General features: G+C 39.7%; 1 protein-coding gene across 4 annotated transcripts; it reads left to right on the forward strand.

Moving 5' to 3' along the window:
• The first annotated feature begins 1,654 nt into the window (after window positions 1–1,654).
• Window positions 1,655–15,375, forward strand: gareml (GRB2 associated, regulator of MAPK1-like). Of its 4 annotated transcripts, XM_067482761.1 has the most exons (8): window positions 3,279–3,301; window positions 4,847–4,987; window positions 6,989–7,101; window positions 8,687–8,817; window positions 9,006–9,171; window positions 9,848–10,698; window positions 12,450–12,619; window positions 13,098–15,375. In XM_067482761.1, exons 4-8 carry the CDS (start codon window positions 8,791–8,793, stop codon window positions 13,696–13,698), a joined length of 1,815 nt encoding a protein of 604 aa, XP_067338862.1. In that variant the 5' UTR covers window positions 3,279–3,301; window positions 4,847–4,987; window positions 6,989–7,101; window positions 8,687–8,790; the 3' UTR covers window positions 13,699–15,375. The 4 variants fall into 4 exon arrangements, with proteins under 4 accessions (XP_067338860.1, XP_067338863.1, XP_067338862.1 ...); XM_067482759.1 differs by lacking the exons at window positions 3,279–3,301; window positions 6,989–7,101 and adding an exon at window positions 1,655–2,154; XM_067482762.1 differs by lacking the exons at window positions 3,279–3,301; window positions 6,989–7,101 and adding an exon at window positions 1,662–2,154 and having other exon boundaries at window positions 9,848–10,098.
• The last annotated feature ends 96 nt before the right edge of the window (window positions 15,376–15,471 follow it).

The raw sequence follows: 15,471 nt of genomic DNA on the forward strand, positions 1-15,471 counted from the left end.
GTAGTATGTGAGCACTGCTGGCCTTTTACGGATTGCTACATCCAGTTCCATTTACACAGGATTTTGGTCTATTGGGCAAAGGTGACTTTTTTCACCGCTACACGTATCAATGGGTTTCAATAGTTCCAAGAAATAGAGATTATTTTCCTTAAGAGGTTAGTTTAACCTGCTTTCATCAGCATCAAGCAACGACTAGAGAGACTTTCCAAAAAAAGGCAAAAAAAATAGAAGAGAGGTCTTGTGCTTACTGTTCAATAATATTGTAAATCCAGAAAGCCTTGATGTACTCTTGAAAATGAACAATGGATGACTTAAGTAAAAAAAAAAAATCTAATTTAAAGGCAAAGAGTAATACTTTAAAGCTCTTTCTTAATCACATTGGTTAAAACACAAACCAGTTTTGACTACTATTGGTCCTCATCAGGAATTCACTCTGGTCAAAACTGGTCCACATTTAACTGATTTTAACCTTTAAGAAATGCCCACGAGGCACTGACCTCCCAGACCCCTGGGCCCTTTATCTAATAGGTCCATTTGGTAATCGATCTTTGCTTACATACTCTCTCTCTCTGTACTTTCTGGTCTCATTAAATTTTTGGAGTTTGAAAATAAACCAGCAGCAGGTCAGAAAAGAAAAATAAGAAATCCTTCCAGATCCAGACTCCCCTGATCCATCGCTCCCACCTACACAGCTGCACAGTTTAAATAACAGGTTCCCAGTTTTCGTGTCAGTCTCAAAGCTACAATATGCAACTTTGGCAATACAACCAGCAGTTGCAGGAGACTTAAAAATCAAGCTGCTCTCAGTAAAGAACATTAAAACAATGACAATAGTTACACACCATAGCTTTAAAATAACTGTCCGGTGCCAATATGAACACTAAAAGTTTTTTACTGTATTCATCTTCCTGTTCAAACTGGCCATGAATTGATTCCTTCTTAAACACAGTACAAATGAACAGTCTTTGTTCTGTATTTCAGCTAATCTAATCAAGTTGATATCTTCCAAAGTTAAAAACTTTTTAGTATAAAATTCCCTCTTTGTTTCCCTGAACAATCCATCCCTGTTGAGCTGTTGTGGAAGTATAGTAAAACAAAGAGGGGGATTCTGTAGCTACTAAAGAGGCTGCAGCTTTGGAAAATATCTACTTAATGCAGAGGTGGCAGGAGTACATAAACTCAATGCTTAAGTAAAAGGTGCAAGTACTTTCTTAAAAGTACTCCAATACAGAAGACTAGAGTACCACATGAAATTATTTACTCAAGTTTAAAGTACAAGTACTGCAGCATGAAATTGTATTTAAAACAATGCTAATTTTTACTGAGAAAAAAAAATTAGCAAGGAAAATGGGTAGGTGGTCAATCCCTAATAACACATCATGCTTGTTGATTGTGTTATAGGAATTCGCAATAACCATAACCAAATGCAGTGGAGAAAAATAAACTCTGAGTAATTGGAAATTGTACGTAAGTGCTTGAGTACGCTTAGTTACTTACCTCCTCGGACCTAATTTGGCTTTCTCTCCATCACTTGGGAATCTCCTGGAGAGTCTCTTAAAGGCCTGGAATAACAGCAAGCACAGCAACGTCAGTGTTCATACGCAGAGCTGACTCTACTATGCTCTTTTTAAAAGATGAATCTATGCTTTAACTTCTATGGCCAACGTGGTGCAAAACTTGAAAGGAAAAATAGGAGGATAAATATGAGTTGTAACAACAGATAAAAAGGAAGTGGACATGATATTTGGCCTCTGTAACTAAAGAAAAGCTGGATTTGCTTGGCAGGTCAGCTCATGTGAATGTGTGTGGGGGTGGTCGTGGACAAACGCTGAATGACAGAGTGCGAGAAACGAGGCTCGCGCTCCCTCCCGACGCTCGTGCGCACCGAATGTGACTGCGCTCCCTCTTTCCTACATTCAAACATGGCGAAACTCTTTGCCATTATTCCGCCACCGTCACCCTCACCCCCTGCCGCACCGTCGACGCCAACATCACCATCGTCGTCCCCCCCGTTATCTCCGGTACCGTGATGACCCGGGAGGATGGAGAAGTTGTCGGCGAGCCTGTCGGAGATTACTTGGAGCCCGTTGGCGCTGCCGTTGGACGCGGTGGTCAGCAAGTTCCGTCTGCCCACTGTGGTCCGTCTAGCCCACGGTAAGAGAGACAACCTTCTCCGGGGGCTTCGACCTCCACAACCACAGTTTCTCTAAAACTTTTAGGGCTGTTGCATTATTTTTGACAACTGTTGGCTAACTCTTACGCTCCCCCGTCGCTCCATAGCACCGGAGTTGACATAACATGGTCGACGGCAGTGATAACCAACAATAAATACGTTTTTCTAGTTAGGAAAAGACAAAGACTTACACCTTTGCTGGGAAAAGTACGTTTCTACGGGCTTTTGGGACTATAACGAATCTGGAATGTGGGAGCAAGTGTAGTAATTTATGGAAGAATCCAAGGAGCCTTTTAATGTTGTTAAGGTTAGTAGGAAAAATGCTGCTTCCGGTCAGAACTTTCAAAATAAATCTTTAAACATGGCAAACGCTTTTAGGAGATGATTCAGTTAGAAAAATTAATAAATAATCAACTATCAGTACTGTACAATCTTTGATAGCAATACATATTATAAGAAGCACCTTTACCATTAGTTACATTAATAAATAGCCTAATAAAACTTAGTCTTTATACAGATGCTTTTACACAATTCCTCTTGTACTTATGGGACTGTACTACATGTATCAAACTAATAAGCCAACTCCCAGCTCAAGGTCAATATTTTTCATTAGTTAAAAAACAAAACAAACAAACAGAAAACCATAAAAAACAAACAAGATTCATCAAAGATCTGATTGCTTTACAATTTAATTATGGCTGACAAGTCTAAGATATGTATTTCAGGTTTGCCGTTATTTAAAATATACAGCAACTCAGATGAGGTTTCTAATAAAACAAAGCACACTGCCAAAAACAAAACTTCAGAGTATACCAACAATAGACTAGAATACTATAATGTACTGCATGCCATTACTGAATGAGATTATTTAGATGGGTAGATAAACTATTATATAGGCTACTTTACTCTACTTTTCTAGGAAAAAGGCGTGAAGTTTATTGGCAGGTTTCGCCGACTGACCCAGCTGCCTGAACTCATTTGGGGCTGTTATTTTGAAGCCAGCATCGCTTTATTTCCGTTACTATACTGGTTAAATCCGGCTGCCTTGATGCAACTGAAGAATTTATTCTGGAACACAGACTTTCGTAGTTCATACCAGCCCAGTGGCTTGAATAAGGGAGTCATCGTGTAAGTTTTGTGTTCCGTTTAACATTTTATGCTTTATGTTTAGCTGTCATCCTGACTCTGTTCTGAAATAGATTTGGTCTTTGGGAACGGGCGATGGGTGTCACGGCCAAAGTTGTTCCAGTCCAGTGAAGGCAGGAAAGCCACAAAGTGTCTGTTGTGTTGCTGAAGTGCTGCTCAATTCTTTTCATATGTAAATGCTGCAATCAGTCGGTGAATGTGGTGAATACTAACGAGCAGCAAAGAGGAGGAAAACTTCCAACTTTGCTTGATGGCCAAATGCGCGCACCCGATCCATTACAAGGTCCCTGAAAACTGCGCACAATTACATCTGCAATACGCGTGTGCCTTGTATAGAGAGAGCACCCGTAGGTGTTTATTAACTGCACTGTAGTTATCCCACAGATGCTCGGCTTGTTTGCGCAGCCTGCCAACCCAACCCAACGGTGGTCAGTTATTTACAATAGGGCACAATGTCAGCATTTTGTGCATTTTTATTCCCCACTTAAAAAAACAATGTTTTATCTGTATGAAGAGACAATGGCTGGTGTGTGTGGGTGTGTATGTGTGCGCAAGGTGTATTTCAGGATGATGGAGGCTTTTTTAAATACACCCAATGCACCAGATTGCATGCTATCGAATTAATCCAACACAGTCGTAAACAGTCAATGTTAGGCCATACAAACATGTACAGGGTACTTACTCCATTAAACATCATTTTCCTCACTGCAAAAAATGTAAAATTAGGGTTGCAATTACTGATTTGACCATTTTAAGCCAGCAATCAATTTATAAGTCTTCAAATGTCCAGTATGAAAAAAGGGAACATTTTACAAATATCTCAATTTATCCCCTATGTTGCTAGATAATCTCATGCGGACTACTAACCAGTTCACTATGTTTGAAATCTAACTCTAGTGAAAATTCATACACATTTCAAATCCTAACTCAGAAATTTCTATCTAGACCTTCACCAGATGTCAACCTACTCACCAGGCAGATATGGTGCACACAAAAATGATTGTCAAACCTGAAGTGACAAAGAATTAAATGGGCAAAAAAGCTAATCTGATGAGCATTAAAATGTTGTGTTTGCCATCCAGCATCATAATTGTTAGAGTTAAAGGTGTGGGAGTAACAGATATCCATCAACAGCAACAACAAGATGTGCATCCACGTGATCTGTGTGTGAGTGTGTGTTCCGTGATTGAATTGTACCAGTTCTATCAGCAGAAATCAATGTCGTTGTGCTGCATGATGGACCTAGTAAACGCCAGAGCTGTGTGTTTGAGTGTCTGTCTAAGGGGGCTGTTTAATAGTAGGTTGCCTGTTGCATAGCAGGGTCCTGATGAGCAGGTTGGTGTAGTGAAACATCACTGATGGTAGTAATTTTAGACCATGAATAGTAAATGCATGTGTCTTTGCTTATGTGTAGCAAATGCTTTAGTGTTTTCCATCACTGCAATACTTCATGTGACCATATAAATTCAAATCCATTGATAATTTATCCCATTTCTTTTTGGTGGTTTGTGTATGAATGTGTTACAGGTGAATGTGTAGAGGGTCTGTCAGAGGAGGATGTGGTGCTGTTGCACTCCTGTCGTCAATGGACAACAGTGACGGCGCACAGCTTAGAGGAGGGACACTACGTCATTGGACCCAAGATAGACATCCCTTTGCAGTACCAGGGTGAGCGTGCACACATGCATGCACACGAACACACAAAAAATTCTTCAATAGTCTGTAGAACCTTTATACCATTTTAAATTTTCTCTAGACCTAAAAATAAAGACATTTTAGTTACAAGGTCAGTGTTTTTCATAAGTATATTTAGTGAGGAAGTTGTATTTGGTTTCCTATTTTCACACATGTAACGTACTATAAAGTCAACTTAAGCTAAAAAAACAAAACTTAAAAGTACTATTTAAGTCACTATTTAAGCAACCTCATTAAGTATTACTAGAACATTTCTTTGTTGGGTTTGCATGTTCTTTTCATGTTTGGCTGCTTGCTCTCAAAAGGCACTAATCAGGTATTAGGAATACTAGGATCATGATACTGGGCTCCCAACTAAATTTCACAAGTAACGTGGAGCTATTTAAGACAGGTCAAACTATTAACGAAAGAGTCCCTAACAGGCAGCTCTAGTTATGCATAATAAGCAAATAGGAGGTTTCTTTCTGGATATTGAACATTTTCTGCCCTCTCCTCTTACGTTTCAAGCAGTTTAAAGCACAAGAAATCAATTCCCTAGGTATCTTTATGATCTTTATGTATATTTATCTCAAGCGATAGCTTAAAAAAAAAACAACTAGAACAAGCTGATACAAACAAATTGCCAGAGAATGTGTCACGAGACCTGTGTTATTTAATAGATCTTGTTTTGTTTTTCCTGATTTCATACATGCATCATGTATTTTTGCACAGAATTATCAGTAAAACAAATTTTCTTTTTACATGATGTTACACAATGGGCTTTTTCTGCATGGAGCCTTTGCTGTTTAAAGATTTCTTTTACTGATTAAACAAACAGGATACAATGTGTTAATTAGTGATTAGTGCTTGACAGGTTTTGCTAACATTGGACATAGCTATGGGGTAGATGTTTCACCCCAATTGTAATCGTGATGCAAAGCTAAGCCCTTATTAACTAAAGCAATTACCTCAAGCCATAACGTTACCTTCTCTCACTCCTTCGTTCCGTTGACCTGGCCTCAGTCTGCTGAATGAGTCTAGTCAGTATGATCTCACCAGAGCTCATCCCCACAACTCCATTGTTCCGACTCTCTGTCCAGTCATATTATTTGCTGTGTAATTGGATCTTAATGCCTCCACTCCATTGCTTTCTCCATTGATGGAGGAGTGATGTCACCTCACACTACTGCCGCCTCTTAGGCTCCCTTTCGGAAGAATGAAAGAACACTTAGGTGGGAGGGAGTATGTTGAGATCATTATTATTGTAGAGATTTCAGCAATTTATATGAGAGCCATGTGACCACCAACTATTTGTGGTTGACTTTAAGTAGCAAACTGGTCTGAGGACCCAGCACAAAGTAGTTTTGAAAAAAAATAAATAAATACAAATGTCACATTTTTTGTGAACAGGTGCTGCTGGCCTAGTGAATTTTAGACAGACAATGTCGTCATCCAAACTATTAGAAGTTCTAAGCAACTGTAATATAATCAAGGTTGTCAGAGAGCAGATATAGGTAAAGAACCATTTTTAAAATTCCTTCCCACAACACCACAGGAGCTATTACCTACATTTTGACACTAAATATGAATGTCATTTATTCTTCAATATGTAATAAATGTATTTCTGCTTGGTAAAATACATTGATATGGTCAATATCAAAGTCAGCCATTTCAGTGCTGGATCTCAGGCAAACACCAAGGCTTCACAGGAAATAATAGATGCTTGTATCGTACAAAATTCAAAAGACGATGATCTGATTATTATTGTTATTGTGACATCCAATTTCCTACTATTATAGGTGTCACCAAAACAAGCTAAACTGAAATGATAGTATAAGTCAGATTAGGTGGAGGGGACAGAAAAGTGAAGTCCATGTAAAGGATGCAAAACTCCATGACTTGTTTGGGCTCTGTAGCTTCATTTTCTTTCAGTTGCAGTTCCTTTCTTTCACTAAGCTAATTTACAAGCTGGCATGTTTGTGTCTCATCAATTAGTGATACTCAGTGCATGGATTCTTTTAGGAGGAAGTAACAGGAAAACAGGAACCAAAAGGGTTCCATTGGTGAAAGAAGGCACCTTACTAACATCTGCCTTGTTACAGCTGACGGTGAGTCTGGACAGTTGTGGGCATTTCTCTTCCTTGACCCTGATGCACTACATGAACCCAATATTCTGTCTAGCTGTAAGCCATTTATTAATGAATTCTGATAAACAAAAACAATATTAACAGCAAAGGCAGTTAAAATATATCATACATACTTTGTTGCCCGTTTAACTAGAACAGGTGAGTTTGTGATAAATCAGAGGCCACCGTCAGTGATGAGCTAATGTCTGTGTGATGACCTCATTCAGGAAGTCTAAATAAGCTTAGCAGGAGAGTAATATAGATTTCTCTCTGGGGATGGACAACAGGATGCTCTCTGTGTGTATCATCCTCTGTCTATCAGTGAGAGACAAGGATGCAGAGGACAGAAAAGCTGAATGATCCTATGTCATGAATGGGATTTAGGGAAGTAAGTGGCGCCACAGCCACTTTTGTAATGTGGAACATGCAAATTAAGTCTTGTGTGCAGGGAATTAAAAGCCTTAGAGTGTTTTTTGTCTTGGAACATTTCCTCACAAAGTAATACAATCTCAGTACTGTCACATTTGTAACATTTGATATTTTGCTTGTAGCCAAATCATCTTCCTACTGATAAGAATTTTTAAGATTGAGTAGCAATTTGGTTCATATCCTGGGATCTCTCTTTGATTTGGAAGGTGGGGGTTGGAATGAGAGGTAGTGAGAATGAGGGAGATGCTGGCGATGAGGCTTATGGGGTTTTGTATTCTGCTCGGCCTCTCAAGACAAAAATCATCGTTCTTTCTTCGCACACAAACATTCACTTTGACTGTGACGATATACAAGTTATTATAATTCAAAGCAATCTGAGTAAACATAAAAAAGGAATAAAGGACCGTGTGAGTGCTATTAAAAAGTTCTTAAAACAAGCCTGGTTTGGAGCTTAGTGTGCGAAAAAAAACAAATGGTTCTTTGAAACATCAAAATGTGGCACAAAATAAAATGCTTTATAGATTAAAGAACACAAACCCAGTTACAGCAGTGTGTAAGTGAGTGTGAAAGATTTACAGACTGAGAAGGGGATGAACAAGGGAAAGAATGGTTGAGAGAGAAGGTTGTGCGTGTGCGTGCACGTATATATGTGTGAATGTTTCCATGGTGATGTGTCTCTGCTCTGAGTGAGAATAGGGGTTCTTTATTGGTTGCCATGACAACCCCGTCAGCTGTTGATTGGATAAGAACTGGTGCCAGGTCACAGGTCACCGAGGTGTCTTTGTATTCTTCTCATCCAAACAGTGTCTACTGCAGGAATGTGTGTTTGAATGAAGACTGCCGGGACTCAAAAAAGAGGAGGGGGGGGAAAAAAGAAAATCAACTTTTCACCTCGTTTTACTTTTCACCTTGTATTCTCTTTAATTCTCATCTTGTCCTTCATTTATTGCTTCTATCGCCACTATTTTTCACCTTTCTCCTCTTTCCTCTGGGCCCCTTTCACCTTATTCTTTTACCCTTTTTCTCCCCTTCTTGAACAACTTGATTCCACTTCCTCTTTAATTCTCCTCCATCCCTCATCCTTTCTTCCTTTTCATTTGGCTCTCTCACTCTCACCCCATTTTTATCCTCTATGTAGGAAAGTTCAAGTTGTTGGATGAAGACCGGGACATCAGGGATCCAGTTCAGTACTTTTCCAGTGTGGAGGAAGTTGCTGGAGTCTTCCCTGATCGTGTGTTTGTCATGGAAACAATCACCTTTAGTGTCAAGGTTAGCAAATTTGTCACTTCTTCATATAAAGCATTTCCAGCTATGCTCTACTTTCACTATTTTGCCTTTGTTTCCTGGTCTTACCAACCCAGGTTATTTAATAGTTTCTGAGAAATATAACTCAGTGTGTGTACAACATGTAGCAAGGCATTATTAAATCCAAATATTCATGCATGTGTGTTCTGTAGGTGGTTTCAGGAGAGTTTAGTGAAGACAGTGAACCCTACAGCTTCACACTGCAAGCAGGAGATGAGCTATCACTCATGGGGAAAGCAGAGCTTCTCTGTGCCACGCCATCAAAAGAAAAGACAGGACTGAGTGCACTCCTGAGACGCTTAGGAAAGACTCCTAGAAGTAAGTATGGCCAATCCCACTGTGTTTTAATGGTTACACATGAAAATAGGGAGAAAGAAATCAGTGGCAATATAAAATGGGATACAAAATTGACTCCTCCTGGAAAAAGGACATGCAGCTTTTTTTTTTGTTTTTGTTGATTTCAAGTATTTTACTTTGCAACTCCATGGTTTTATTCAAAGAACATAAAAAAATAAATGTGTTACATATGGACTTATGCAATACCCATGTGAAAAAGTAAAAGAATGTTAAAAGTAGAGGCGGATTTTGTTATATGTATATATTAGTGGTATCTAGTTGTCATGGTTGCATTATTTAATTAGTTGATTAGTTTACTCATGTTGAGTAAAAGATTTGCAGCAGAGGTCCTTGTGAAAAGCTCAGCTTTTGCATAATCTTTTTTTCACTATCCACAATTTCAAACAACATCTGAAATTTGTAGAAGAAAGCATAATTAGCCCAAGCTGACCAATGACAGCACTTACATCATGGCATATGTGTAGCTACTATAGCTCTAACATAAAGAAACATGTCAAATACAGCATAGTTCTAGCTCTACAGGCTCTAGGCCCAAACCACTAAACATACAACTCCAAGTTTATTTAGCATTATTTTTGATGTTCTACTACATCCAGGTATCCATTGCTAATCCACCTTTCTGTCTCTGCCTGCTTAGGTAAAACTCCCTGCTTGGTCTGTATGAACCATCGCACCAACCAAAGCGTCAGCCTGCCCTTTGGCTGCCGTGGACGCTTTTGCACACGCTCCCCTCTTGAACAAGGCATGTTGGGAGGGGAGCATACAGTACGCAGCATCATTGAGAGGGTTCGCCTCCCGGTCAATGTGTCTGTACCATCCCGACCACCTCGAAACCCCTATGACCGCCATGCAGTGCGAGAGGGCCACCGCTACAAACTTCTCAACATTGTAAGCAAAACGGTGGTGCTTTGCATGGTACTACGCAGACAGGAAGTTTCACCTTCCCATTTCCTGCTATTGCGTTGCATGCCACGGTTTAATGTGGCTGAGGCCTCGGTCCATACAGCGGCTCTGGAGAGCCTTCTACTGCGCCATGTATTTGACCCAGATGCCTACTCTCGTGCTGTTAGAGAAACCCGGCCAGAGCTAGAGTGTATGACGGAGGAGTGCGTGAGCCCGCGGCGCTCTCGTATGTGTGTGTCAGGTCAGGACTTATTGGCACCTGCATTACAGCGCCTCTCAATGTGTGGGTATAGGGACGGGGTTTCGGATAGCCTATCACAGCGATGCAGAGACTCTCTTGGTGATAGGATGGGTGAGGGGCCGGGTGAGGAGAGGGAGTATGTCACTCCTGAGTGGACTGAGGCTGAAATGAGGACCAGTGAGGAAATTCCCTATGAGGAACTGTGGACCAATCAAAATGCAGAGGGCTTGGGAAAGGAACCAAACCTCATCTCGTTTCACTCATCTTCCTCACTGGATGGTCCTCTTGGTACTGTGGTGACAAGAGTGTCTACCCCACCACCTGTACCTCCAAAATCTGATGCTGTGAGTTTCAGTCTCCTGTCCTTTATTTTCTCCCTCTCCCCTTCCTCCTTATCAACCCAAGGCAGCAGTCAGCTATTAAAAGTCAGGATGCCTGGCTTGAATTATTCATACAATACAGCTTTTAAACTTCACTAACCACACGCACATAGACTTCTTGGAATGGTTGCCATATACTTGCTCACACTATATGAATAGATATGCTATTACAAAAGCAGCAAGTACAGATCCTATTTCCAGTTTGATGCTGCAGCGTTAAATCAAAGAAGAATTGAAAAACTTTTGCTTTAAAAATTAAAGCAACTGGTTTCCTTAGTTTCCAAACAATTATAAAGTGTGGTTAAAAGAAAAGGTGATGCAGCACATGCCAATGAGATGTGTTCAAAAAACATTGGATACGTTTTCACTGTAGTACTTGCAATTTAAATAAGCTTTAAATGATTTGAAAATCAGTTGCATTGTCTTTCCATTTTCAATTTACATAGCATCCTAATTCTTTCGGGAAATGAGGTTTGTATACGTTTGCTTTGTAATGCCAAACATTAATTTAATACTAAGCCTTTGGTCTAGTACCGTATTTATCTATATCATTAAGGACGACGACTAAGCAAATGTCTAAAAATTTCTGATGAAAACTAAACCTAATCCTAATATCACAATGAATTGGCCGATGTTGTAAAGTGCTAATCCAGAGGTTTTGTTTATTTTAATTGCTGTGTATTAGTTCTATACCTTTCTCCAAAACACCTTGTCAAACAGAGTGGTCTTTATTTTCTTAGAGTTTTTGTATCATTGGTCTTACTTTCTCAGCCACAATGATTGTCCCACATTTGTTCTGGTGAAACGGTGTCATTAAATATTAATGTAAATCATAATTTAAATTGGACCTAAACTGATTCATTTCATTAAAAGTAGCGTACTGCACCCTTTTTTTCGTGAAGGGTTTATTAGTATTAAACTACAATGTCCGTGATGTTACCTGATATAAGATTAACTAAAAAACACAACTTACAAGACCCAATAAGTACTAGTTGGAACATGTTGTTTAATTACTGTAGAACATCACACAGTGGAATGTCTAATATACGGTGTAACTACATTTCCTTGTATTGTTTTTTGTTTCTACCTGATTTAGAGTATCCGGTTTACTCAGTTGTATGTGCACTGACAAGAATATTTATCTTCTACCTCAGGCTCTTATGTTCCTCTTTAAGATGACTGTAATTGAAAACCACTTGAAAATATTTTTAAGCAACAAATGGTGTATCATGTTGAAAATAATATTTTTGTTGCTGAGCTGCTTTTGTTTTGTATTTATTAGGTGGTTCCCAAACACTAGTTTACATGTTATATGACATTTGTATTCTGAGGCGAATTTATCACACTTGTTTTGTTTAATTAACCTTTTTATCTCAAAGTTATGGGAGCAAGTAGCCGTAATGAGAGGGTGTGTGGGTGCTGAGGTCTGTTCTGCAGATAGATTATACCCTGTCACACACACAGGATTCTTCATTCCCCGATATTTAGCCTGCCAAGAAACAGAGCATGTGTGTGCAAAGCTTGCTGCAGTGTCTGAGGGAGTTTGTTTGAGGTGTAAAAGGTCACCAAGTTTGACATTTACCAAGCAAAACATTGAGACAGGCCAGAAAACAGGGACAAACACGCACATGCACTCTCATAAAGCCTCCTGAGAAGTCAAGTTTTAGGAGTCAACTTTCTGAATGCAGCTCTCATTTTTCTGTGTGTGTGTGTAGGTGAGAGAGGAGTGTCGCTACTTGATTGCCCCTCCAGTTCCCCCTCGCTGCTCTAAAGGAGGGTCTATTTCCAGTCCGGCCCCCAGCCCACCAGTCCCACCTCGCTTCCCCAAAACATCCACCTCCCCAAGACCCAACCTCTCCTTCTACTCTTCTGGACTTCAGGACAGGTTCAGTATATAAACATTTTCCATTTAGTAGTTTCTCAACACAATCAATAGTTTTTTTTTTCCTGGACTATTTTTTTTTTTTTTTTGTCATTTTTGCTCTTGAAATCAAAAGGGAACCAACAAACAGAAACTTTCTTTTTGCAATAGAATGTAATAGCAGTTTTTGTGTTAATATTGACAAAATTGTAGTTGATGTCGATAATGAGTTTTTGGTGACACCAGGTTATTTATTTACTGATTATCTGATATGATCAAAAGCTCCAGAACAGTTGCTAAATGGACCTGGTCCATTTCCTATGCTAAATTTTGATAAAACTGAAATATCATTGTGCAGTTGTTGACATGGTTATTTACATTTGAAACAATTCAATTCAACTTTAAAACCCAGAGGTCAAGGTGTCTGAAATGTAAATCATAACAAATGCTTACAAGAATATTGCTTGTGGCCCTAATATCACTGTCACCTGCTCTACTCCAGCTGCTCACCTTCTCCAGATGCTTCTCTCTACTGTTACCCATGCTCTTGGGCAGACTGCCCTGCCCCTAATCCTGCAAGCTCTGAGGGAGTCCCTGCCATCCCTGCAGACAATACAGCCAATCCTCAGCCGGCACAGGCCACCTGGGCAGAACCGTGGGTGGATTCCTTCACTCCCTCTGGACCACGACTCAGGCCACCACCCCCACAGAGCCGATTTGCTCCTTTTGGGGCACTAAATCCCTTTAACCGTCAATCCCCATGCCCCTCGCCTGAGCCAACTTCCAATACCACAACAGATTCCTCCAGAGGTGCAGAGGGTGGTGGGATGTCCACAGGGGTCAATGAAGGGCTGTCTCTACCCCCGGACCTCACCTGGCGGCCTCCTGCTGACTTATCTGCACTATCATTGGAGGAAGTGTCAGCATGCTTGCGATTCATTGGCTTATCAGAGGCAGCTGTGGCAGTGTTCCAAAGGGAGCGAATAGACGGCAGTCTCCTAGTGCAGCTGACTGAGGACATCCTGTCACAGGACTTCCACCTGAGCCGGCTCCATGTCACTAAGATCACACAATTCATACAGGGCTGGAGGCCCAAAATCTAAAACACACGCTGTCCTAATAAATGTGCCTGTTGGCTAGTGAGCCTTCCGGAATATGCCTTCCACTGTGACTGGTTGCTGAGCCCCACTGGCTGAAGCCGAGATGTTGATGTAGGAAACTACGCCACCCTGTGGTCACACTGCACAACTGACACTAAACTGGCTCACAGCCTGACAGAGTGATTCCACCTTTCCTGTCTCAATCGCAGACTGAGACTAGTTTACTAACAAATGGAACAGAGAGACACGATGAACACGATGCTCTGTTTCAATTAGTTTTGGGGGCAGATAGTCAATCACAATAAATCTCCATGCTACACATGGAGTTGTTTGGCTCTTCACACTGTAGCCCTACATAAAATCTGATATGAAGTAAAACGTGGCTTTATTTTATATAAAAAAATTTTAAGAACTTAACAGAACTCCTGCATTTTTTACATATAGTGAACTGAGGTCAGTGTAAATGACATGAAGGGATTCACAGCCACAACTGTGGACTAAATGTAACAGCCTATCCGCTACACCAGTGTCTTGCACAACCTTCATCTGTCTCATTGAGTGTTACCCGCATTTAATTGGTATAAATAACAAAGACAGACGTTCTCTTAGGAGGTAATAAAGACCAAGTTACCAAAATAACAAGTAGAAATGCAGAAGGAAAACTGCAGGAAATCTGAAATCTGATAAAATAATTATTCTGGACTGACCTGTGATTCACGGATCTCAAAATAGGCTATATAGAATTCTGCATCTGGACTGTTTTGTGCTTTCAATCAGTGACACTTATTTACATTTATTAACATCCACTTTTAAGGTAACATGAAATTTCATTCTGTCTGTAGTCACATGCACAATTATGTTGCCTTGCTACAGTATAATAGAATTTTCTATAATAGCTGCTATATTATATGACTACTTAAGAGAGTGTGAACAACCAGAAGAAACCCTATAAGAAAAGACACAATTATACATCGCTGCATCAGACGTTACAGCTGTTGAAATTGTCTAATTATTTTACAAGATCAAAAGGAATAATTTTATAGCAATGCTTGCTTTTTACAGTTTACTTACAATACTGGGTTGAAGAATGTTTTTATACACATCAGCCACCATTTTATTTAATTTCACAAACCAAATAATCAATTAACAGATGACAACATAATCTGTAGCCCTACATTTAGCGATTTGCTTCAGTATACAATACCTCTAAACTCTTAATTATAACTCACATTGGTACAAAATGAGAAAATCTTTATGCCACATACTGTATGATCTGTTGTGGATAAACATACACAAATGAGCCTGAATCTATCAACTCAGAGAGCAAGAAAATGAGGTCAATTCATGTGTTGGCTCACATGAATCAGCAAATATGCTAATATAATGAATTTTACATATATGCCCTGCTTCATTAAGTACATATAAACCTCCCTACAGGTAGCGATGGTCATAATTTTATATACCAGGGACTGTAGTCTCAGCTACATTGAGGCATTTTGTTTGTTTTTTTTCCAAGAAGCAAGATCATCCAAGTTACCCAGTAAAATGTGAACAAGCAATTTAAGTTGTAAATGTTATAGTAAGATTTTCATTAGCTCTTATAATTAACTTGTCGCCATACAGGCTACCATCTCATAATGTCTGAAATATTTGTATTTCAATTAAATTTTCCCAACGTTTGATCTGCTGCAGTTAAAGTCTGCTTATTGATGCCAAGTTTCTCATTTCAGAAACTCTATAAATCCTCCCTTTTACACTTTACATCTTCCTTAGTCT

Source organism: Channa argus, chromosome 17, assembly GCF_033026475.1.
Source record: "Channa argus isolate prfri chromosome 17, Channa argus male v1.0, whole genome shotgun sequence".
NCBI classification, from domain to species: domain Eukaryota; kingdom Metazoa; phylum Chordata; class Actinopteri; order Anabantiformes; family Channidae; genus Channa; species Channa argus.

Coding starts and splice junctions, on each gene's coding strand:
- gareml (XM_067482759.1), top strand. CDS start 2,043: ATGGAGAAGTTGTCGGCGAGCCTGTCGGAGATTACTTGGAGCCCGTTG. Junction 2,155..4,846: donor TGTGGTCCGTCTAGCCCACG/GTAAGAGAGACA, acceptor AATGTGTTACAG/GTGAATGTGTAGAGGGTCTG. Junction 9,172..9,847: donor CTTAGGAAAGACTCCTAGAA/GTAAGTATGGCC, acceptor CTGCCTGCTTAG/GTAAAACTCCCTGCTTGGTC.